At 37.0% G+C, this 27,368-nt stretch overlaps 1 protein-coding gene across 4 annotated transcripts in view; it reads left to right on the top strand.

Moving 5' to 3' along the window:
- Window positions 1–4,053: 4,053 nt before the first annotated feature.
- LOC139152163 (telomere length regulation protein TEL2 homolog) overlaps window positions 4,054–27,368 on the top strand; it is a 56,077-nt gene continuing 32,762 nt past the window's right edge. The window contains exons 1-5 of one of the 4 annotated variants that reach the window (XM_070725281.1): window positions 4,095–4,141; window positions 10,991–11,154; window positions 21,749–22,141; window positions 23,462–23,671; window positions 25,280–25,365. In XM_070725281.1, coding sequence (XP_070581382.1) covers window positions 21,756–22,141; window positions 23,462–23,671; window positions 25,280–25,365 — 682 coding nt within the window. In that variant the 5' untranslated portion in view covers window positions 4,095–4,141; window positions 10,991–11,154; window positions 21,749–21,755. Of the gene's footprint in view, window positions 4,142–10,990; window positions 11,155–21,748; window positions 22,142–23,461; window positions 23,672–23,811; window positions 23,981–25,279; window positions 25,366–27,368 lie in introns of those variants that run through there. The other 3 variants (XM_070725279.1, XM_070725283.1, XM_070725282.1) reach the window with 3 other exon arrangements.

Here is a 27,368-nt window from a genome sequence, read left to right on the forward strand (position 1 = left end):
AAAATTTCGACTTACGGGCATGCGATAACGTTGAGCCCTGCATTCACTGTCGTTATGACGATCACTTTCTCAGAGATATCAGTTTAAAACAAGAAATTACCTTTTAAGTTTACAACTCGTCAAATGGGCGGGTCAGCTAAATTTCCATTATCGATACTAATGATGTCACAGAATGTTGAAGTTGGTTGTTGTGATAGAAGTTAATACGAAAACGAATACGAATACGAATACGAAAATGATGTTTGTTTAAAAAATCTTTCCTCCAAAGATACTGGCCCACAGGCGCTAATAGTTTGGTAGATTGCTAAATAGATCGATTTTCGGCTCGATCTATCGATCCCGTGGCCAGTATGCCCGCCACTGTAACCAAGTGAGTATTTAGGTTACAATGGCGCGCATATCGACTACGGGATCGATAGATCGAGCCGAAATCGATCTATTCAACAGACTACCCAGCTAAGGGGCGCCTGTGTACTGGCCGTTTGTTTTTAAAATCTCTCCTCTAATGATAGCAACGATATCTTTCAATCTAGGGCCTAAAAAGATTGGATCTTTTTCAACTTACATTCTCAAATATTTAAGTATTGATATATTGTCATATAAAAAGCACTTAAAGTTCTGTAAAGACAGAAGTTTTATATAAAACGTACGAAATTTGGACTAAAAATAAAAAATTTTGTCAGTGACTCCAATACGAATACGAATACGAATACGAAAACGAATACGAAAACGAATACGAAAATAACTTCAGCATCGTGTGGATGTGAGGGATGTTGATCCTAAATATAATATCTAGACATCAATTGGAACATGCCTCTCACTAGGGTCGCTGGTACTGGGGCACAGCTCTCTTTAGGGAATGGTTTCAGAAAACGATAATACGATAAGTAAATATCGTATTATAAGTAAGGCGGTGTGATGGCATTAAGAACTTTGCCCTGGTTGGTTGAAAATACGAGCAGACCTCCCAACTCACTTAAAAAATGATCGCTGGGTTAAATCCCTATGTACGAAAGACCGGTCATGAACTGCGACATGCGACCTGCGTCTTTAAGGGAGCGTTCAGTTATTATGGCCGGGGTGAGCCGGCAAATTCTTCCTGCGCATCTGTCAAAGTAAGTGAACCCCTACCCATTGCACCACAAAAATGATGACCCCCCCTTTGAAGATGACAAAAATTTCAAGACCCCTCCCCCCCCTCCCATCGCTTAAGTAAAGCTGCACACACAAACACCTCGGGGGTCAAAAAAAAAAAAAAAATCAAAATCAAAAAAACAGATTCTCAGATTTTTTCAAATGACCCTCCTTACAAGCTCACAAGTTGTTGATGTTCAAATTCCCCCTTCTGACTTGCTATAATTTTGAAATTACCCCTCTGAGGGCTTGGACAGAAATTACAGGTGGAACGCATTATATTTTTGCGCAAGCATATATATACAAAATTTTGATATTTGGATTTAATTGATAATCAGCTGTTGACAATGTTGATTCACTATACATGGTAGTCTATGAGAAAACTAAGTAATACTTTTTCAATACAAAATTATATCTATGTACCATTTATAGATATTTGATAATTGACCTAATTGTACTTATTGATAATTGGAATAGGGTTGTTACAACTGGTATGTGGACAAAAAATTGCTGTTGACTTTAGAATTTCACAAACAATGTTCATCCACTATACATGGGAGTCTATGATAAAATTGTGAATAATTTTTTCGAATGAAAGACTTGCTATAGTTGTGCATATACAGATGTTCAATAGTTAACTAAATTTTACTTGATTAGAACATGATGGTGCATTTTATGTGTACAAGAAATCTAAATTTGGAATTTCACTGAAAAGTTCATCCACTATGTTAAGGATTCAATGAGGAAACTATGAACAATTGTTTTCCAATACAAAAATAGGTAAACCTGTGTATGTATGTATGTACTCTCCATTATTAATATTAATGTACTTGATTAGACTAGGGTGGTTTGATTTGTTCGTCAGAAATTGGATTTTGGAATTTCACCGAAATGTAGATTCACTAGACATTGGAGTCTATGAGAAAACTATGAATATTTGTTTACAATGCTAAACTAAATTAATTTGTGCATTTATAGATGTTTGATAATTAATAGGAATTATTCATTGCCCTCAGTGAGCTTGATTTACGATGAGACAAGCCTCGGAATTGCCAAGTCAAGATGTTCATGTGACAGATAATTATACTTTTGTTCAGATTTAGTTATCTGACTTCAGAGAATGAAATCATGCAGCAAATCATTTTTATCTCCCAGAATATTTTTGAACACTGAAACTGCTTTTTGATGGGACGGATACTTATGAAAATTAAGTGACCCCCCTCTGAGCTGTTTGAAAAATACATGACCCCCCTTTGCAGTTTTCAAATTTAAGGTGACCCCCCCTGGATTTTGCCGGCCCACCCCCGGCCGTAATAACTGAACGCTCCCTAAACTGTGATCTGCGACCTAACCCTGACCCTAACCGCAGATCGCAGTTTAAAAAACTCGCATATCGCATGTCGTGACCGGTCTTCCATACCATTATGTGAGCTAGTTTCTAGACGTAGCATTTTCATATCCACATCATTAAGGTTCTTAGCTTGCATACCCATATAGTCAAATAACCTTGAGGATCTTGGTTTCTCTTTGCAAAATATGGTCAACATTATCATTATTAATCATTAAATCACTGTCATTTTTACCTCCCTAATAGCATTATGGTTCTTTTAATTTACTGATTTTCATGCCCAACGTTAAGGTAACAGTGCATTTAGGCCCTATGTATAGTTTCTCGCTTTCTGTGTTTACAATATGGTCTGCAATATCAAATTTAATTATAAGTAATAATGGATTATTATAATTAATTTCCTTTTAAAGCATAAAGGTTCTTAACGTACCGATTTTCATACCCCACATCAAGGTTCTTCACCCACAGCAAGGTTAATAATTTTAACTCATCGAGGTTCTTAACCACATAGCGGGATTAAGCCGAGGTTCCTGGCTTCATTTATGTTCAAAGTTGGTGAATATCACCATATCCTATCATTTTTAATAATGAATTATCATTTTTAACCTCCCCTAAGGTATCAAGGTTCTTAACATAGCGATTTTCACACCCCACATTAAGGCTCTTACTTCATCCATAGCGCCATATAGGTTTTCACTTTCAACTCATCGAGGTTCTTATCCACATGGTGAGATAAATTCGAGGTTCCTGGTTTTGATATTCAAAATATGGTGAATATCACCATATCGCATATCATTTTTAATTATGAATTATAATATTTAACCTAACCAAAGGCATTAAGGTTCTTATCATAACGATTTTCGTACCTTATATCTAGGTTCTTAAGCTTACTTCACTGAGCAATATGGTCAAATTATTGGTATATAGATTCTATCTTTATTCGTTCGAAATATAGCAACATTACCGCATCATATGAATAAGCATAATTAACTCACATTTACCGTGAAGGTTCTTAATTTTCATACCAACACAAAGGTTCTTATCACTTCACTGTTAGCATGGTTCTCACTTTCAACTATCGAGGTTCTTGTCTCGAGGTTCCTGGCTTCCTGTTTAAATTATGGCGAATATCACCATATCCTATCATTTTAATAATGAATTATCATACTTTCCCTCCCTAAATGCATAAATGTTCTTAACATACCGATTTTACATGTAATACAGCCAGGAACCTCGGGTTTATCCCATTATGAGGATAAGAACCTCGATGAGTAGAAAGTTAACCTCAATGTGGGGTATGAAAATCAGTATGTTAAGAACATTCATGGAATGAGGGAGGTTAATTATGATTAATCATCATTTAAATCCTTTAAAAATGATATCATATTTTAAACATAGAATGCACAAATAAATGGACTATACTGCATTATTGCATTTTGGGGAGGGGGGTGTAAGAGAGCGCCCTCGAGCCGCTGGACGGATCTTCCTGTCTATTGTGTCAATGACTTAGACAAGAATATGAAGACGAAAATCATCCTGAAACGCGTCACTGGGGCTAACGCGAATGTGAATGCGAAAATAATCCGAATAACTGTTGACACCTCAAATCATGCAAATGGCTGCGCCCAATGAGCTGATGTGACTGTGCTTTCCACGCAAGTAAGTAGCTCAGTGGTAGGAGGTTATTCAGTCTTAGTGACTTTACCAGCAGTAGATGTGATGAAAGAATCGATAGCAAATGGCCGCACTTTGTCGTGGCCGTGTGTAACTGCACGAAGATGCTTTTGAAAAGCTACCATCTGTCTTGCCGTACGCTCAGTGTGACAGTTTTCGGACAGGGTAGTGAATTTCGCCCAAAGTCGTTTCGTAAATGACCAGCAATACGAAATCTTATTACCATACCTTTCGAAACTTTATTGTGGTTATCCTCAAACTCAGTTGACACGACGGGAGTGGTATTTCGGGGTCAAAGTTGCCAAAGTTTTGACCCCAAGTTGAGGGCGTAGTAATCGGACTGCAATCCCAGAAATCGGACGTCGCGTTTGGAATGTGATTAGGAGCTAAGTATTGATAACTTGAAACTTCAAACCACCGATTTTTAATTTCGATGTGTTTAGAAAACTGTATATAAAAATATTTCATGATAATTAGTTATGTTTAATCCATGGACGACTCAACTATATTTCGACGTGTATAGCGCTTAGATATCGGACACGGGCTGTCTCTCTGTGTGTTGCTTTCGGCACCTTGTATCGTACGATGTGGCTATCCTTTCGCGGATCTGTACAAGTATGCTGCCACGGAAGTGCCCGGCGGACTGTAACATTATATTTTAGGGGTGGCCGACTGTTGTGAGGGGCTGAATACATTGGCAGGAGTGGCTGAATAAATTACTACTAATTGAAGGGCGTGACTTTTTTTTTTGTTTTTTTTAACGGTATATCTCTTTTTTGAGGATTAAAAATGGTCCTGAAAGGACCGTTTGGTTTGGTTTGGTATATCTCTTTTCAACTTACTTTAGTGGATACTGCTCTGCAATATTCTTCAAAATATTGCAAACAGCTTCCTCATCTGTCCTAAAGTGACAAGTTTGTCATTTTTGACACCCCACTTCGCACATTCTACCCACAAAGAACACTTTGTTAAAAAAGCTGTCAGCATGTTGCGGGTACTTCGACAAGCTTGTCGTTTTGGCACCCCACTTCACACATTCTATTACTGCGGCATCTTTTTGATAGTGTAGTTGAACAAAGTTGAGAAAGTTGAACTTGTCCGCAGTTTAACTTTGCAAATGCGTCCGAACAACGTGCATGAATTTCCACCAAAAAAGGGAGACCAGCTTTAAGTGTAAATCACGTGTTTGTGTGTATGATTTATTGAACTAAGACGTGGATGAAGTGGAATAGACAGAACGAATGGTTTATTGAAATAGCTGGTTGAAGAGACAGAACAGAACTTACGGTTTCTTCACAAATTTATTGAACTGGACTGGAACTCGACTAATCGAGAAAAACTGAGAAAGAACGTACGATTGATTACCTGAGCTTGTATGGTTTTTTCGCCGATTTATAGAACACGAACTGAAAACTAGAAATGGCCTGTGCGTAGGTGATCTTGGGTGAAGAGACAAAACGTTTGCTTTTTTTCGCAGATTTGTAGAACAAAAACTGAAAACTGGAAATAGAACTGAAAACTAGGATTGAACTTGGGACTTTACGTAGCTGATCTGGTACGTTTATGCAAGAGGCAGAACGTACGTTGTACATTTATGCAACGCTCAGGCTATAAATAGCTCGTTGCTATGTAGATTCCCGCGGGGAATTGTGGCGTTTTTCGGCGACCAAAAGCGTTATCGTTTTAATTCATGTCAGCTATTTCTTCTGTTTCATTTGTCGGCTACCGAAAAAGGATACCGTTTTATAGTCATGACTATCACCCGCCCTTTTGTCCCTCCCACAAAGATACCCAATTAACGAGCCAATGTATTAAGCCCCTCACAACAGTCGGCCACAACTAAAAAATAATGGTACAGTCCACCGGGCACTTCCGTGGCGTCATACTTGAACAGATCCAACTTCGCTAAGTTTGTTCAGTGAGTATTACTTATAATTGTTTCCATTGCATATTTTGTTTGTATTAGAATCGCACAGGCATTATTTAATGAAAATAGCGAGTATATTTCATCGTATGGAATTATTTAGCTGTCAAGTTTTTACGCAGTAAGTCACTACGTTTACACAATTATGCTAAATATTGTCTGTCCGAAAACTTGTACACTTCTTACGTTCATTAAATGTACTTTTTTTTCTTGAAACAACTGCGCATTTTTCGTTAAAACTACATGCACTCGTAGCAAACAATGGAAAGAATATTTTCAAAATCATTATTCTCCCCCACATTCAAAATTCAATGCTAAATCAGGACTTTAGTCAAAATTTCAGTTACTTTGACCTGACGGCAGTATGTTGACAGTATCACTGACGCGATGTCAGACGACAATTTGTGACCGCCGTTCGTAGCGAACTCAATAGCTTCTACCAAAAAAACTATCGAAAACGGAACAACAGTGTCACCTGACTTAATATGAGGTCACATGACCTGTAAAACGCTATCGATACTGAGCAAAGTGAGTGTAACTAACAGTATGTCCGAAAACTGAGGTCGTCCGAAAACTGTCACACTGAGTGTACTGTCGGTCCTAATTGTATGTACTCCCTGTCGCTGCCCGTCTTGAAATTAACGTTCGCATTTCTGTAATCAGTCAATATCTCAATACGAAAGACCACTACTATATGTTGAAACCTGAAAAACAAGAGTCTGGTAAAGTAATTGGAAGGCTTCCCGACTGGCAGTGTTCGGACGATACTACATGTACACTCAGTGTGACAGTTTTCGGTCAGGGTAGTGAATTTCGCCCAAAGCCGTTTCATAAATGACAAACAGTCCGAAATCTTATTACCATACCTTTCGAAACTTTATTTTGTTTATCCTCAAACTGTTAACACGACGGAAGTGGCATTTAGGGGGTCAAAGTTGCCAAAATTTTGACCCCATATTGAGTGCGTAGTAATCGGACTGCTATCGCAGTAATTGGACGTCGTATTTGGAATATGATTATAGGTGCTAAATACTGATATTTTGAAACTTCAAACACCCGATTTTCAATTTCGATGTGTTTAGAAAACCATATGTAAGTATTTCGTGATGATTAGTCACGTTTAATCCATGGACGACGCAACTATATTTCGACATGTATGGCGCTTACATATTTATTTTATTTATTTATTTGAATCAGGCTCTAGGCCCATAGAGAAATAAAAAACATATATAACATAGATATAAAAATAACCTACCAGTAAAAATTCAGTATAAAATATTCCTCCAGTGCCTGCACTGTAATGAATCCATGTATGTACATGCATAGATAGTCTTCATATAAAAATTCTGAGATCTCTTAATTCTGTTTAAAAGGTTAAAAACACTTTTACGTAATAACTCTCCAAAAGACAATACATCATATGCAACAAACATGATACTAATACTACAGCGCCTGGAAAGATTAAAAAGTTGTCTGAAACAATAATTGTACGCCACCCGAATTTTTGTAAAAGAGTACTTTGTAAAGTTGGACCAAAGCTGGCAGCAGTATAAATTTGTGCAAAATGACTTAAATAATCTAGTTTCACCTGGCTAGGACAGTAAGCAAACTTTCTGAAATAAAACTTACCACAAGCCGCACTTTTCAATCCCAGGTTCTCGCATTAGTGGAGTTCTCCTCCCAGTCAAACACATGGCCAGTACGATGTTTGACTTCTATTACATTAATTACACAAACTGATTTCAATCTTTTGTCACCTTTTGCTAATCCTGCAAATAGAGCTTATATAACCGTTTGATTGACGGTCGGTTCAAATTGCCAACGGTCATTTATTCCCCAGCACCACACTCGAGTTTCCTTAAAAAACGCCTTCTAGTCACGTTAGAATTTGAAAATACCATAGGGTTCGATCGACAGCAGCTTCGTGCTGACCGCTTGGCAGTCTGTCAGCGTTTTTGCAGTCGGGAAAAACTAAAAAGTGGCATTTTCTGGAGCGTGTGCCCTCATGTTGCCTGTTTGGTGTCCACTTACACAATGAACGCCGCCATAGGTTGGTGCCCTTTTAAAGGGAGGCTCCGCCTTTAATGTCATCATCATCAGTGAAAGAGCTAAGTATAAAAACACCCAAATACTTGTACGAGTGAACAAAAGAAAGTTTCATACCACTAAGATGGATGTCAGGCATATTTATAAGTTTAAAACTATTGGCATTACTGCCATACACACTGTTTTCTTTTGATTATAAAGGATATCATGTTCAGCACCGTAAAACTCACAAACAAGAATGAGCTTTTGCAGGCCTTTGCGTGTCGGGCTAACAGACAGCTAAATCATCAGCATAACAAAGCTAAGATCGTCAAATATGATTTAGTCTTCTAGCACCAAACAGACAGCCAACATTACAAGTGGATAGATGAGAGCTAACATTGAACATAAGTGGTGAGAGAATACCCCCGATGAACGCCGTTAAGAACATTAAACGCAGGAGACAGTATAGATCCCCACTTAACACACACTTGCTGAGATCTATACCAAAATACAATCAGTCGTACAAACCTTACAGGAACTCCTCTCGATATAAGCTGAAAAAGTGTCCAATGATTGACACGGTCAAATGCCTTAGATGCATCCATAAAACATAAAAACATGGGAGTTTTATGTGTCTTGTAAAACTGAATAACTTCCTTCAAGAGATAGATACATTGGTCTGTAGAATGCTTAGCCTTAAATCCAAACTGGTTATCTGAGGTATATAAATATGACTCAATATAAGTTAACAAGACATGTTCAAAAATCTTAGAAAATACAGATGATAACGCAATGGGTCGGTAATTGCTCTTATCAGCTACGTCACCAGCCTTGTCTTTGATAATGGGCACCAAGACAGTAGAAATCATACTGGGAGGTAAATAACCTATGATCAGCACAAAAAGACTTGAGTTCATTACCAAAGGAACTGTTTTTGTTAACACATGCATTCCAGTCTCCCAAAATATAAGCACATGGTGTATTACATTCAGTAACGATAGAATGCACAAGACCAAGATGACTTAGAAAGCATTCATAATTTTCACCAATACTTCTATCATCACATGGCATATATACCTTTAATGGTACGTTTAGAATAAGTATTTTTTGATCATTGCACTCAAACAACACGCCCATAATCCTGTCAGTTTCATTATCAAATTTCAAAATCTTTATAGTATTTCCAAATTTTTTTCTCCACAAGATACCAAGGCCACCATGTGGGCATCCAATAAGGATTTTCTTATCAACAGGTATGGCTGAAATACCATCAGCATAAAAAGAGTCATTTATATTCCTAAGAAAGCTAAGTTCATCGGTAGCTAACCAAGTCTCTTGAACTAAAACAATATCATTGGAATTACATAATAAATTGATTTCCTCGACCGACGTTTTCACATTCTTACAATTAAAACTTGCTATATTAAGGCCTCCGATCATGAATTCTGAAAGAGAACATAACTTCACATAGAAATACAGACACTAAAGCTGCTCAACCAAAATAATGCCAAGCCAACACATGCTAAGGCCAGAGGGAAGGTACTAACAATTTACATGTACTTAGTGATTATCATCTACAAGAATTCTAAATGATTTATAGGAGTCATGTTTTGATTTTAATTCAACGCACTTCACATGGACGTTAATCTTGTCAAACACGTAATCTTGTAGATCAGCAATGCGTGCTTGTAGTTGGCTGAAGTCGACATGGGCTGTCTCTGTGCGTTGCTTTTGACACCTTGTATCGTATGGTGTGGCGTAAAGCCGCACTTTTCAATCCAGGTTCTCGCATTAGTGGAGTTCTCCTCCCAGTCAAACACTTTGCCAGTACGATGTTTAATTTCTATAACATTAATTACACAAACTGATCTCAACCTTTTGTCACCATTTGCTAATCCTGCAAACAGAGTTTATACAAGCACTTGATTGACGGTCGGTTCAAATCGCCAACGGTCATTGATTACCCACCACAGACGCTCGAATTTCCTAAAAATTTGTCTTCCAGTTGCGTTAGACTTTGAATATAACCACAGAGTTCGATCGGCAGCAGCTTCGCGCTGATCGCTTGGCAGTCTGTCTGCGTTTTTGCGGCCGGGGAAAACTAAAAAGTGACATTTTCTTGAACCCGTGTGTTGCCTGTTTGGTGTCCACTTGCACAATGAACGCCGCCATAGCTTTGCGTCCTTTTAAAGGGAGGCTCCGCCTTTAACTTTGCCAAGTTTGTAGTGCCCAAAATAGCTTCTACTGAAAAAAAACTATTCGAAACGGGACAGAGCATCACCTGACTTAATATGCGGTAACATGACTTGTAAAACGCTATCAATGCAGAGCGAAGTGAGTACAACAAACAGCATGTCATTAAATGTCCGAAAACTGAGGTCGTCCGAGGTCGTCCGAAAACTGTCACACTGAGTGTAGTACACTACTGCCATTCGAAAATCAACGTCTTTGAGATCTTGGACCATTTAGTTGGCTTCTATAACTAGCAGTGATCTTTTATCGAGATATCAACTGATTACAGTAAATGTGGAGCTAGTTTTGCTAGTTTCGTGACGGGCAGTGGTCGGACATCTGAGCCGGTAAAATAGCCATGCCATGCCGTCCTACTAATTACTGCCCGTCAAGAAATGAACCTTCCAATTACTGAAATCAGTTGCTATCTCAATACCAAAGACTACTATTTATTGAAAGCTACAAAATAAGGGTCTGTTTTACTCACAATGCCTGAGTCCTCTCTCAGAGCTGTCATCAATATCTATGATTTGAGTGCAAATTTCTCTGCGGTGACAGGTGCAGTGACAGGCAGTGTTCAGACATCAAATACGATCAGCGTTGCTACTCATTTTTGGAGTCTTGGACGACTATTTTGTTTGGTTTTATAGAGAATAATGGTCTGTGGTTTTGAGATATCAACTAATATCTGAAGGCTAATTTCCTGATGGGCAGTGACGGGCAGTGGTTGGATGTCGATGGGCAGTTAGTGCAGTGGTACATGCGCGATCACATGATTAGCATTGCTACTCATTTGAAAATCAATATTTTTCAGGTCTAGGGCTATTATTTCATTTGTTTTTATAAAGAGTTTTGGTCTTTGGTGTTGAGATATAGACTGATTACAGTAATTGGAAGGTTGATTTCTTGATGGGCCATGGGCAGTGACGGGCAGTAATTAGTATGACCCATGCCATGCAGAGCTATCATCTGCACAGCTGCAGTGCTGTAGAAGTAACTGGTCGTTTCGGCACTAAGTCGTTTCAGCTCAAGTCATTTCGGCCTCTCAAAGTCTCCCTAAGTCATTTCAGCACCTCAACCCAAGATGTTTTGGCATCCCTGTTTCATTTTTTCAAACTAATTAGTAATTGACTGACCAGTCATATTCATAAGCATGACCTCTGCGTTCTGAGCTGTACTTTTATGTGTATTTTGTGTGAAATTTGCCATACCATTTCAGCACCGCTTTTGTCACACGACATAGTGTCACAGATTTGAAAATGATATGAAGACTTTTTCTTACAGTTTCTTACCATGTTCTCAGGGCTCGAAACACAAGTGCAAAGTTCATAAAGAAACTAAACTTTAATTGGAATAACATGGCACACTGACTTAACATGGTTGTACCTGGACAGTGGCTTAGATCGAGATTTGTTTGACAGTTGATTCCACAATCCTTGATGTTTACACTTTGTTTGCGTTAGTCATAATATAGAAGTTAATTTAGTGAGTTATTTTAAAGTTAAAGTATTTGTTAAAGTTACCTAAACTAAATGTAATGGTTTTTTTATATGTAAAACCCTTGATTTTCAAAAGTCTTTGTTGGCATGATAATAAATCCGTGGCACATTTCTGCCAGCCAATAAACCAATTTTCACCTTCAAAAACAAAAATCGAAATGGAGCTAATTTTCAATTTTTAAATGGTTTAATTATCTTGATTATTAACTTTTAGGCCTATTTTTAGATCTAAAATCTTTGGTCTTAGATTGATATATAGGAAACAGGTGTATACTGCCGTGACGATGGCACTTTGCTGCCATTCAAATTTTCCTCTAACAAATCCCACAATACATATTTCTGTTTTTCTAATATTCAATTCACCAAATATCTTATTCTCCTATTTTCTTTTGGGCATGGCAGCTGATAGTATCTATCGTTGTCCTATGAATGCATCAAATTGTGCCAGTTACTTGTGCGGGCAACTTGTTCAATGGATTGAGTAACAAACATACAAGGAACAGTGGCGCAGCCGCCGGAAAAGAAAGTCCGATATAATCAGTTTGACCTGAGCTGCTGAAGTTTTGCGCGCTTCCCATCAATGTCGCGAACTGGAACGTTGTGAAAAATTGTGACAGCCATCAGCCCAATCAGAGTGCGGCATCCACATTTAATTTTATCTGATTAATTTATTCAGCTGTCAATCTTTGTACTCAATGATGCTCTCCTCATAATGATCTAAGTACCCCCTCATAGTTTTTAACCCGTATGCCGGCTCACTTTATGAACGGCACCTGTTACAACCCGATCCAAATCTTGACCTTGAAGGCTTTTGATATCATGTTTCGTCTTACAGTTCATGTAGAGATACCACTTGCCCTGGGCAAAACATTTTTGAGATGAACACCTATTTCGCGGTGACTTCCTTTATCAACCATTTCTTGAATTTCTTGCAGCTGAACACACCAACTTAAATTCATTGCCTGTAGTGCACGCGCACTCTACCAACCAAAAAACAGTTTTTAGCTCATATTTGGTTTTGTATATTTTTCTAGTCTTCCAGTATGTGAGATGATGTTAGGGACTGGTCATATTTGTTCAGCCTCACGCTCTGTACGTACATGTGTAGTACACATACTCCAGACCTTGCAGAAGCCGTCTGAGATAGCGTTCTACATTTGCACTATAAATCGGAAGAAAAAATATTGACATTGCACTAAAACAGTCACAACTCTGACAATTTGATGCCCCAGTCAAGAATGTAAGCGGTATAATAATAAGATTATCACGAAAATACTGCAAAGGATGCACTAGGACATTGGCGCCGGGGCATTGGCGCTGTGCATCTCCCTCTGCTTCGCGTCGAGCGATACGCTGTGCCGATGTCCTCGTGCAATGTGGTATTTTCGTGATAACCTCATATTATTAAAGTTAAACGCCTGAAGGGGCACAGAAAAATGAAACTGAATGATGAAATTCATGGCTAGCACGATGCATTTAATGCATTTTAGGCAAGTATGAGCCCGTATCAAAATTTAAAAACACATTGACCCCCCCAATTGGGCATTTCAAAATAAGTGACCCCATCACCAAAGTACAAAACAGGGTGACCCCCATGAATCCACTGGCCTCCTAGGCCGAAGACACTGACCAGTCCCTCATTCCCACTAAATTTTAAAAGTATCTTGTGCGAATTATTGTAACCAAGCCCTCCCCCAGTATATTTGGTCTCACTGAAATAAATGTTACACCTTAATTCCAATTCGATACAGTACAACCACATGGTAATGAAAAGATAATGGGCCACGCCCCAATGAAATGGGAAAAATTGGACATTTGGTATATTGGAAATTGAAAAAAACGGAAATGTGCATTGTGGGAAATAGAGTTTGTCAGAGGGAAATTTGAATGGCCGCAAAGTGCCATCCTCACGGCAGTATACACCTGTTTCCTATATTTCAATCTCAGCCCAAAGATTTTAAATTTAGAAATAGGCCTAAAAGTTAATTATCAGGATGATAAAACCATTTGAAAATTGAAAAATAGTTCCATTTGGATTTTCTTTTTGAAAATGCAAATTGATTTATTGGTTGGCCAAGATGTGCCACGGATTACAATACGTGATGATGACAGTTTGTTTTAACATCTTCTGAAATTCTGTCATTTGACTTGTCAGTGCAATCTGTCCATGTCGCAATCATACCAGAGAACAATATTATTTATTGGTCAACACACAGGAGATGATATGCATATATCTACAGAGTGTGTTTACTTATCTAGATTCAGTGAACAATTCAAAAAGCCAAATGTAACTGAAAATTAATTTCAAGAGGCTTTTGAAAGACAAGAAAGGTGCACGGCAATGAAAAAGTTACATTCCAAAAGGTTCTTGCTGATACTGTGATAGATTTTTGTTTTCTTCCACATTAGCTGCCAGTATTTTTTTCATAAGTCATCTAAGGCAGAATTTTTTTCCCTTGTATCTGCTGGGAATTTTTTTTTCGAAGATCTTCCAGACCCCCTCCCCAGGATATCAAATGGTCCACCCCTAAAAGCAGTCAATCCCAGCCTGACGCAGTAAGGCCAGACTATGACTTGTTTTGCAAATTGTAAAGACGACCTTGGGATGGAACTTTGTGACAACGTTTCAATATCTCAACTGATGTACTTTGATGACAGGCAAAGAAAATGATGGCCAATGAAAATGTATTCTCATTGCATTTTCATCAAAATGTATCAATCACAAACTCCTCCCTACTACAGAAAGCCCATGGTCTGTTTTTAGCCCTGCTGAGAAGGTGGTGGACATTGCCATGACGACTATCAAAATTGGCATGCAACTCTGAGAATGAAACGGGTTGTCAATACAATGATAGGTCACCAAACTTTTTAGTGTCACTGTCTCAATTATACCAGTTTCCTTTGGGTAATAGTCGCGCCAGGGCTTACTGACTACGCATGCGCATATTCATAATATACTATGCGAGCAACCGGAAGTGTACCCTTCTTTCATGGGCGCCGCCATGTTTTTTTTTGTTTTTTTTTTGAGTACTCGTAAATAAACAAATATGAAACAAATTACTATTATATAACATGCCATTTATAAAATATACCTCTTTTATTAGCCAGTAAATGTTATTATGAACCTTGTCGCTGATACAAAATATCGTTAATATAGATAAAGGGAGAAAACTGTCGTGCATATGAACGGGGGCATACGCAAAGAATGCTGGGATTGATTTTTAGAAAAGCGCCCACTGTGTCAATAATTAGATTCAAAAATTGCCAGTTTTTAGACGGAATGCTATAGTTTTCAGCTTGCAAGTGGAAGGTGGGCAGTGCGGTTACCATTGCAATGATAATGATTGCATAATACGTCCCTTGTTTAACGCAATAGGCTGTTATCATTGTAAAAATTGCCAATTTTTGTCCAAAATTTTTACACGTTACAGAAAATCTATACCTGCACTGCTGCAGGGTTTGACGTCGTGTACGTACGTGAACTGTTTTCATCAGAGGGAAACTGGGCATAGTTGTCATGTAAACGTTTATGAAGTAACAATTAATTACATTTTATCATGAATCAATACAAATAACATTGCCAATCTTAACCCCTGGCGCGACACCAAGGGCTGAGCCCTATATAATATTAAAGGTGTGAAAGTATTCACATCAAATGACTAAGAAATTCTCTTCATAGCTTTTTTTCTCTTGTTAATGATAAAAAAATTCCTAAATTAAAATATGCATGGGCATTGTCACTGGACTACCAACTTCAGAAAATGGTAACCCAAGTGGACTACCAGGGAAAAAAGTTAATTTCGAGCCATGTTCTCACAAAGATTAAAGCATGTACGTGAATGTTGACACTATATTTTTAGCTCACATGAGTAAACACGTGGGCTAATGTCATAGCGATGTCTGTCTGTCTGTCCGTGTGTGTCTGTCTGTCTGTCTGTCTGTCTGTCTGTCTGTCTGTCTGTTTACACGATAACTCAAAAACGCCTGAACGGATTCAAGTCAGATTTGGTACACAGGTACCATATGCTACTTGCAAGAACTGATTAGATTTTGGTTAGTGTGGCTTGCATATTAATGAAGTTATGCAATATCATTTTTTTCCGAACAATGGTTTCCCTATGGAGACGGTAATGACAGTGTAGACATATATCAAGAAATACTGCACAAAATTTCATGAAACTTTTCACAGATGACAATCTAAGAACATTATGATGATACTGTGAGTGTCATGTCAATTATCTTCTCATTTGCATATTTAATGAACTTTTATTATTAGTGAGATAACTCTGAAATTCCTGCACCAAACTTGATGATACTTGCAACAAATATTGATCTGATATATATCTAATTATACTTAGAAGCATTAGGCAGTGTCAAGTTAATAAATAGCTCATTTGCATATTTTATGAAGGTTTGTAATTAGTCATATAACTCCGATATAACTTCACCAAATGTGATGAAATCTGCTGCAGATACTGATCCAACTGATATCTAACTGTAGTGCAAAGCATTTAGTGGTGTGAAATTAATTAAGGGTTCATTTGCATATTTAATGAACTTTGTAATTAGGTATATAACTCTGAAATTACGGCACCAAAGTAAGTGAAATTGGGTACAGATATTGTTTTGATAAATATCTAATTGTACTGAGAAGCATTTGGCAGTGTCAAGTTAACAAATAGGTAATTTGCATATTTTATGAAGTTTTGTAATTAGCAATATAACTCCAAAATAACTGCACCAAATGTGATGAAATCTGCTGCAGATACTGATCCGACAGATATCTAATTGTGGTGTAGAGCATTTAGTTGTGTGAAGTTAATTAAGGGTTCATTTGCATATTTAATGAACTTTGTAATTAGTGATATTACTCCAAAATTACAGCATTAAATTTGATGAAACTTGCTACAGATGTTGATCTGATAAATATCCAATTGTACTGAGAAGTATTGAGCAGTGTCAAGTTAGTGTCAAGTTAATAATTAGCTCATTTGCATATTTCATGAAGTCTTATAATTAGTCATATAACTCCGAAATAACTGCATCAAATGTGATGAAAACTGCTGCACATACCGATACGACAGATATCTAACTGTGTTGTAAAGCATTTAGTAGTGTAAAGTTAATTAAGGGTTCATTTGCATATTTAATAAACTTTGTAATTAGGTATATAACTCTGAAATTTCGGCACCAAAATTTTGTGAAACGTGCTACAGATATTGATTTGATAAATATTTAATTGTGCTATGAATCATTGAACAGTGTCAAGTTAATTTAGGGTTTATGTGCATATTTAATGAACTTTGTAATTAGTGACATTACTCTAAAATTACAGCATTAAATTAAATAAAACGTGCTACAAATGTTGATCTGATGGATATCTAATTGTCCCATACAGCATTGAGCAGTGTCAAGTTAATGAACAGCTCATTTGCATATTAAATAAAGTTTTGTAATTAGTGATTAAACTCTGAGAGTACTGTGCGAAGTTGAAAAAAACCTGCTACATATAGTGATAACATATATCTCATTGTTCTGTGAAGCGCACTACTATTAATGAACCTGTTGTAAAACACGTGAGCATATTCAGTTCATATCTGGTTTATAGTGTTTTGATTTGTAACATTACACTCTAGCACTAGTTCCCCCAGGTAGCCTAGAGCGGTGCTGAAATGACTTGGGGGTTGGAATTGGGAGGCTGAAACGTCTTGGGCCGAAACAACTTGGTGCCAAAACATCTACAAACCCTGTATCTTGAGTTTTTGATGGGTGTGTGGGTCAGATGGCATCCCCGGCCATCCGACCTGTATATTCAGCCAAAACCTTGAGCTGCAGCACTGCAGCTAAGCTGCCATCTCATGATCTGCCAAGCAATAAAACCAGGATCACAGATGGCATTCAAAATCGTCTCGTCTTAAGCTAGCAGCCAAAAGCTGTGATCAAACTATGGTGTGGAAGTACAGCTATCACCCATCTTTTTAGCTCCCCTGTCAGCGACGAGGAGCATATCAAATAGGTTGATTTTCCTTCGTCGTCCGTCATCCTCCATCGTCCGTCAACAATGGCCTTCTCCTCTGAAACGCAAGTCCAATTGCTTTGAAATTTTATATGCAGTTCACTTCGGGTAACCTCACTAAAGTTTGTTCAAATCGTGGTGAAATTTGCATATTTGTATTTTTGGGACATTTTTTGGTTATTTTGGCAAAAATATTTTCTTCTCTGAAACCGCTTGTCCGATTGCTTTGAAATTTGATATGCAGTTTACTTAGGGTGACTTCAGTCAGCTTTCTTCAAATCGTGGTGAAATTGCATATTTGTATTTTTAAGGCAATTTTGTCATTTTTGGTAAAAATATCTTAAAAATGTTCTTCTTCAAAACTACCGGTCAGATAGCTTTGATATTTGGTACACATGTCCCGAGGGATGATCTATTTCAGATTTGTTCAAATTGTGCAGAAATATGCAAATTTTCATTTTAAGGCAATTTTTGCCATTTTTGGTCAAAAAATGTATTTCTCAAAAAGTACTGGTCTGATAGTTTTGAAATTTGGTGTACAGGTTTGTATAGATGAATTTAGTTATATATATATTGAATTTCTGATGAAATCTGTAATTTTGTATTTTTGGGGCAATTTTTGCCATTTTTGGTCAAAAAATGTGTATTTCCAAAACTACTCATCTGATAGCTTTGCAATTTGGTATACAGGTTCCTACAGATGATTTAAATGATATTTATTGAAATTATGATGAAATCTGCAATTTTGTATTTTGGGGGCAATTTTTGCCATTTTTTGGTCAAAAATGTGTATTTCCAAAACTACTCATCAGATAACTTTGCAATTGGGTATACAGGTTCCTACAGATCCCCTTAACAATATTTATTGAAATTATGATGAAATCTGCAATTTGAATTTTTGGGGCAATTTTTGCCAATTTTGGTCAAAAAATGTTTCTCAAAAAGTACTGGTCTGATAGCTTTGAAATTTGGTATACTGGTTTTTACAGATGAGCTAAGTAATATATATTTAATTTCTCATGAAATCTGTAGTTTTGTATTTTTGGGGCAATTTTAGCCATTTTTGGTCAAAAAATGTGTATTTCCAAAACTACTCATCTGATAGCTTTGAAATTTGGTATACAGGTTTCTCTAGATAAACTAAATGATATTTATTGAAATTATGATGAAATCTGGAATTTTGAATTTTTGGGGCAATTTTTTCCATTTTTGGTCAAAAAATGTGTTTCTCAAAAAGTACTGGTCTAACAGCTTTGAAATTTGGTATACAGGTTTCTATAGATGAACTAAATTTGATCTTTTGAAATTATGATGAAATCTGCAATTTTTATTTTGGGGGGCAATTGTTGCCATTTTGGTCAGAAAATTTTATTCTCAAAAAACTACTCATCAGATAGCTTTGGTTGCTGTGTTCGCGCTGCCCATTTGCCACGTTCGCAAATGCGAATTGAAATCAGCAGTGGCGAAGAAAAATCGATCCTAATTCGCCACAGTGGCGAAAGTGATTTTTGTTGAAAAAATCCACAAAATGAGCAAAAACGTGGGGTTTTTTAGTATTTTGTTGATCTGCGTTTCTCTTTCGGCGATTCGCGAAAAAACTATATCTACTTCCGTATTGTTCTCTCCGACGTACGCAATTGCAATCGAGCCAAGTCTCGCGAGAGATTTGACGTCAATTTGTATAGTGTACAGCAGCATGCACATAAATGACTATCGCGAGAATTGAAAAGCAGGCAGACGCAATCGGCCCTATGGCCCTAGTCATGCTAGTCTCGCGATAAATTTGACGTCATTTTGTCTAGTGTACAGTAAGCAAAGCGAACACTCGCGAGAATTGAAACTTTTGCTACAGCAGACATACGCATTTTAATCGTGGTCACAACGTTCGGTGTTGAAATTTATTTGCATCGTGGTCTAGACGTTCCGTGTTGCGCATTTTAATCGAGGTCTTATTTAATGTGGGTCGATTTGCATCGCGGTCCTCATGGTCCTGTATTGATGTTCATTAAAATCGCCATCCCAACGACGCATTCCGTGTTGTTGTCGATTTGCATCGCGGTCTCAACGTTCCGTGTTGTTGTTCATTAGAGAGGTTATAATCTAATTACATGTACGTCTGAAGGCACACAGTGGCGTACGCGTATCCATGCTCAGTTGTGATTTTTTTGGTTGATTTTGCAGTATTTTTCAGAAACATACGAAATCCGTCTAAGTTTTAAGAAATTAATTTTGTCTACGCGAGGACTATTCAAGCTCGTTGTATCCTCGCATTAAATTTACCGATTTTCTGTAATACAGTTATTTATGTGGTTTAGGGAAATCTTTGTGACAGCTTCAGGTAAAAAGGTGAATTAGACGACAACATTTCATTTATGTCAGGAAATCATAGCACGTACGTCTTGTACAGGTGAACTCTACGGAATTTTCTGATATCAAAGATGTTTGCTAATTTACAATGATACTCATACTTAACGAGATTTCCTGTCTAAATTCCCGCAAATCACCAAGAAAATCTAAAAATTACTACACGTATTAAATTAAGACTACGTGTAGAAGTGTCGTTTGATGACGTTCCGAACGTCTGTGCCACATGTACGCGACGTCTTGTATGACGTGACAAAGACGCTACGTGTACTGATGGAACGTAATTCGCATAATTACGCGTAACCAAACTTCTATTTTAATCGCAGTCCGAACGTTCAGTGTTGCTGTCATGCTGTTGATTTGCATCGCGGTCCCAACCTTCCATGTTGCAGTTCATTTTAATCGTGGTCTCAACGTTGCGTGTTGCTGTCGATTTGCATCGCGGTCCAGAATCAAGCAATTTCCAGTGTTAAAATGAAGACAATTGGATACAAGGTTGATGTGTTGATAATTTATTCTAAGACTTGTGCATGCAACCGACATTGGAGATTATAGCATTATAGAAAGCTTTGTTTTTGTAAAAATGTGTGGCTAATAAAATTTGTCTGTGGCTAATAAAAATTTGAAACTATTCGCCACAGTGGCTAACAGCTTTCCAAACCCAGCGCTAACACAGGGTTGACATGTTCTTAGGGATGATCCGCTGTGATACTTTCAAAGTATGATGAAATCTTCAATTGTGTATTTTTGCAGCTATTTTTGCCACTTTTTTTCTGGCCACTGCATTAAGCTATCAAAGATTTCCACCTCCTTCATCAACATGTGTCAAAAATAGTTATTCTCTATAAAACACAGCGGAGCTATATCGGCCGCTAGGTCGCTTGTTGTACAACCACAGGGAACAGAGAAATCTGGGCGTTTAATGTTGTTGTTTATGTTATTGAATTGGGCAATAAAATTGACGAATACAAGCATTTCTCTTTGTTGATTTGTTTTTTATGTTAACCTAAATGCAACTGTAAAGTCTGTTCTTTCCTACATGTATATACACACAAGGGATGAAGCTTCTACTGGATAATGCTCATGTATTACATTTTCAAGGCACTGAAAAAACAACCATTCACCTTAAGCAATCAATTTAAAAATGTCGAGACCTGACATTAACGTAACTGATCTAGTTTGGGCTTCATTTTATAGCAAAGAGTAGAAAATGGCGATTGTAACGACTTACCACCATAAATTGAATTACAATCTCCTGGTTATAAATGCAGGCTCTATGTCACTAAGTCTTAAATGGACCAGCGTCATGGTCGTTACAAATGAGACAATCTGTACCAGCCACACAATAGGTCCATTTAAAGGTATCACTGTCACATTACTGTGAGAGTGTTTTGATAATCAATGTCAAAGCCCCAAATCTTATAAAATATTTAACAAATACCCAAGTCCCTCGGGCAAGGCAATCCATACCCTAAACAAGTAAACATTCTTTGAAGTTAATGATATATTTTTATGTTTTCCTTATCCAGTATTTGAATGTGGACACACAAGTACAAACTACAAATGAATGAGTTTAATTTGGCAACAGAAGTGCGAGGACTTGTGAGAGAAGCACAGAACATTTTATCCACAACACAAGATGTAACACTTGCAATAAATACCCTAGACAGGATTTCATGTTTGTTACCAGAAATTCAATGTCGGCAAACTACTGATTTTCCTGAAACAGTAGTCACTCCTGTCAAAGAAGAATTTGCAAAACATCACTACACCAGATTCTGTGATTTCTTACTTCAAAATCTGACCTGTGATTGGTTCAAGAAACTTGCAAAAGTACAAAAGTATAGTTTTGATGTCTTCTTCATCAATGGAGTCCATCATGAAGCGTTTCTCTTGCTTTGCAAATATGTCCAACAAAGCAGGTAAATATTTCTATATAACTGTTCCTGAGTTAGAACTTTATGTATTATTATACATGTAAACTGTTTTTTTGCAACATTTAAGGAAGGATGACTTCAAATTTCTACTCATCTTAAGGTGCTATTTCTGTTTATGTAGCTGTTCATGCAGAAATTTTTCTACAAGGTAATTTCTTTGCTATCATTAATAATTGTACCCAACAAAGAATACATTAGATGATATCATTAAAGAGGCACTCCCATTTGGTAACATTTTTAAAACACATTTTTTTAATGCCAACGGTCGATATTTGACGTGGCGACTCCGCGCGGATCGCGAGATATCGATAAAAACATGTCATTTCCCGAGCGTATTTTTCACATCCCGAAGTTTTATGATCGTTTCTGATTATGACGCGAAATCCCCCGAAGGTTTGTTGTTGTGCTGATTGACCATATTCTAGGGAGTTCATAATAAGTTCGAACGACGCAAATTTACCCCCCACTGCGAAGACTTTATATACAGCATTATGCCTTTACCACAGGTCAGTTTTTGAAAACTTCTTAGCTTTTGTCGTTTTCATTATTCTAAATCAGTTATATTATATTTTTAACCAATACCACATAAACATTAGTTTTTACGTGTAAAATATTAGCCGCCTCCGATGACTACATTTTGTCGTCTGCCATACAGTATGCGGTTCGCCGCGCGCGTGGTATGCGTCTATGTCTATGCATACCACGCGGTGGCCGCTATGTATCAACCGCACGTAACTGGGCTAGTCACCTATGAGAATTCTAGTGGAATCTGCAAAAATTGTTTTTCGTTTTGTCACCAAGTCAGTAAGACTCAGCTTTCTCCCAGGGGCCATGACCGATCACTGAGGCAAGTAGTACTGTGGCGTACAGCAGTGTCAGCGTAGACTCGTACTCCGTAGCTTAGTTGACAATGGCCTCAGTGCCGAACGTTGGATGTTCGGAAGCTGAATTTATGTGGGCCACCGGAATTCAAACTTTTACTTTTTTGAGGACATGTTTTTATCGATATCTCGCGATCCGCGCGCAGTCGCCACGTCAAATATCGAACGTTAGCATAAAAAATGTGTTTTAAAAATGTTACCAAGTGGGAGTGCCACTTTAATCTTCAAAGTTACTTGAAATTTATGGATGACCGTAATTTTGATTTCTTGTTTATTCTTTGTAAAACCCAGCATTTATTGAATTATTGTCTGCGGCAAATTTTTATTTGTGGCTCATGTCATGACTTGTGTTCTTGTTTATTTCTGTATCATGCAGAATTGTTTCTAAACAGTCCATTTTATCCATTATGATTTTTTCTTGCAGTTCCAACTTTCAACTCGCCAAGTATACTTCACTATTAGAAGAGTTCATAGATGGGCACAAGATGGCCAAGCTGATCCTATCACAGTGTCACATTGACAAAACAATTGATACACTATCAAAAACAAGTCGTAATCTGGTTTGGGACCACCTTATTACAGTTATAGCTACTTTTCCGGATAGAATGGCAAATAAATTACAAAGAGAAACAAAGTAAGTGGAATCATCTGTGACAATTTCTATTTGCTGCATCTAAAACAGTTTTTGAAGGAAACTTGGGCAACAAATATGTACACAATATTTTGATAGCGTCTTTTAGTATGAGAGCATTCACAACATGGATAATTGTTCATACATAAATGTTTAGACAAAAGATAACATTGTTTACCATTGACAACCACTTTAAATGGCACGCATTTTGAGACTGACATATCAATGCTAACTTTATTTTGCAAGTTATTCAAACACTGCTGAGATTGATCGTTTTACTCGGTGTCAAAGCAAGTTTCAATGGAGAATGAGGTAATTTGATTGTCTGTGGCCAATACATGCATTGATTTACCGTAAACATGGACTGGCATCTGTATTTCATACGGATCTAGTGGGATGAATGTTTCATAGGATGTACTAGAATCTATGTTTCATAGGATGTACTGGGAATATATGTTTCATAGGATGTACTGGGAATCTATGTTTCATAGGATGTACTGGGAATATATGTTTCATAGGATGTACTGGGAATATATGTTTCATAGGATGTACTGGAATCTTATGTTTCAAATGGATATCTTGCTTCATGTGTGTTATCTGCAGATCCAGTAAGAAATTTTAATTTAAAGGATTTTTCCAGCCCTGGTGGAAATGATACAGAAGGAACTGTGAAGTAATCAGTGAATTTCTAAGATGAAGTGGCCCTACCATTAAGGATGTATCTTACTCAGGAAACGCTGTAGACTCTCAACAAGGGCACTATTGCTATTACTTCACAATGGAGCGTGACTTAGCCAAATGTTCAAGGCAGTACAAACAAATCAAATAATGAATAAACTAATTGGGATATTGCATCATCTATCATTTTGAAAGTGCAAACAATAACTATGGAGTTAGTCCCATGTTATACTTGTAAATTTTGTCACAAAACAAAAGCGGATTTTGAATTGGGTGAGTGTTCAACTGTAGACGACTGAGCTTGAGAGTGATACCAAAAAAATTGTGCTTGGATAGTAGGACACTTCTCCCACATCATTACAAAAATGAGGATATAAATCTAAGTGTATAAGAAGCTGTAGGTTAGATGTTCTGGAAATTGTTCAAATTGTGGTGAAATTTTCATATTTATATTTTTGGGACAATTTTTCCCATTTTTGGTCAAAAAATGATTTTCTCCAAAAGTTCTTGTTTGATTGCTTTAAAACTTGATACTCTTTATCCTAGGGTTGTCTTCTATTGGATTTGTTAAATTTTATTGTGAAATTTTCATATTTGTATTTTTGGGGCAATTTTTTGCATTTTTCATAAAAAAATCATTTTCTCTAAATTAGATTGCTTTGAAACTTGGTATATATGTACCTTGAGGCAACTTAGTTTAGCGTCTTCAAATTCTGGTGAAATTTTCATATTTATATTTTATTATATTTTTGGGGCATTTCCCATATTTTGTCAAAAAATCACTTTCTTCTGAAATTGCTTGTCCGATTGCTTTGCAATTTGGTATGCATGTTCCTAGGGATAAAGTTAGTTAAGTATACTCACTCTTCCCTGCCAAGGGGAACCAAATGTGAGCCAAGTATCATTGATGCTATGTTTTATTTACATTGACAGAAAACTGTTCTATCCAGAAAACTATTTCAAGATATTGGCAAAGGATACTCTTCAAGTTTTGTACGTACTTTATGGAGAAATGAAAGGTTAGTAGCGATTGACAAGGGCAACAGGAAAGTTGTATTTATGGCTGCAAAAAAAAATATTGATTTCCATCATTCCATCTGCAACCATTGCTCAGCCATGTTAGGACTGATTTCATTCATACTTGGAACAATGTACTGTGAGATACATATGCATGCCTGTTTATTTTGTGATGTGATCCTATATAGCTGTGAGATTGTAATTTTGTTACAATATATTTATGTGCACAGCCATTATGCAAATGTGCTTGAACTGATCTCATTCAAAGTTTCTATAGAAACGGCAATGTAAACTCACACGCATTTGCATGTCAATTATGTTTTGATACAATCACATACAGCTTCTTGGCGACCATTTTGTTGTGATTTTTTCCATGTTTGGACCCACTGCATATGCTATGTCATAACTTATCTCAGTTAGTATAACAGCAATGTACTGTGACACACATATGTATGTCAATATGTTGTCGTGATAGGATCCACTATGGTGCCCATTTTGATGAAATCTTTTTAGCTAGTATTATAGACTATAGTCTATAGAAGCTATTGGGATGGGTATCCATCCGGCGTCAGTCTGTATGTATGTATGTATGTATGTCCGTTTGTGAGGCGTCCGTCCACTCAAATATCTTGAGAACCGCAGTACTTACTGATTTGATATTTGTTGTGTAGATGAAAAATATGATTTTGAGAAACTATTTTTGTTAATTTTTTGATATTGTTGAAAATATGCAAATTGGTGCCAAAAAAGGCGTTTTTGGTAAAAAATATTCTTCTTCATAACTGCTGGTCAGACAGCTTTGTTATTTGGTATACAGGTCCCTAGGGATAACCAAACTTAGATTTGTTCAAATTGTGATGAAATATGCAAATCTGTATTTTTAAGGAATTTTTTGTCATTTTTGGTCAAAACTTTATTTCTTCAAAACCGCTCGTCTGACAGCTTTGATATTTGGTTTAAAGGTTCCTACAGATGAACTTAATATGAAATATTGAATATATGATGAAATCTGCAATTTTGTATTTTTGGGTCAATTTTTGCCATTTTCGGTCAAAATATTTGTTTCTCAAAAGTTACTCATCTGATAGCTTTGATATGTGGTATACAGGTTCCTAGGCTTTATCTTAATGTAATATATTGAAATTATGATGAAATCATCAATTTTGTATTTTTGCAGCTAATTTTGCCATTTTTGGTCGGGCCATCCTCAAATGAGCTATCAAACAAACCGGTAGACGTGTCACAAAAAGTTATTCTCTACATAACACAGCAGAGCTCTGTCAACTGTTGGGTCTCTTGTTTTTTCAAAACTGCTGGTCAGACAGCTTTTAATTTAATATTTGGTTTACAGGTCCCTAGGATGACCTTAGTGAGATAATTTCATACAGTCAGAAAATACTTAATTTTGTATCCATGTCTATAGTAGCTTCAGGGACTTTGGCCCTATGTTTTCATATTTGGAACCATTGCTCAGACAATCTGGATCAGATTCCTTAAAAACTTAGTATAGGGACTATGCATAATGTATTTATATATGTAATTTTGTGGTGTAGTGCCGTCTTACATGGTCGCTGGGTATGGGTGGCTATTCTGTGATGATTTTTCATACTTAACCCACTTTATATAGAAGATATACCAGCAAAGCTCACTCAGTCAGATTTGACAATCTTCCCAATGTGCACATAGCGTACATTCTGGACATGAAATACATGTCTTGTTTGCACCAAGAAAGCAGAGTTTTCAGTTATTTTCAAATGTAGCAGAGTACATTTGGCTGAGAAAAATATAGGGCAAAGGCCCAAAGGAGCATATGAAAAAGGGGTGTTCCCTGTATCATACAACAATTAAAAAAGTTGCAAATTTTCATGCCCTTGGGTGCAATCTAGGAAAGACAGTTGCTGTAAATATGTACTCTTTTCAAAGACAAAGTTAAAAGCAACAGTACATACTGGAGGGGGAGGGTACAAGAGAGGTAATTTCCCCTTGTGTGCAGCAATTTGGAAAA

This window comes from Ptychodera flava, chromosome 15, assembly GCF_041260155.1.
Source record: "Ptychodera flava strain L36383 chromosome 15, AS_Pfla_20210202, whole genome shotgun sequence".
NCBI lineage: Eukaryota > Metazoa > Hemichordata > Enteropneusta > Ptychoderidae > Ptychodera > Ptychodera flava.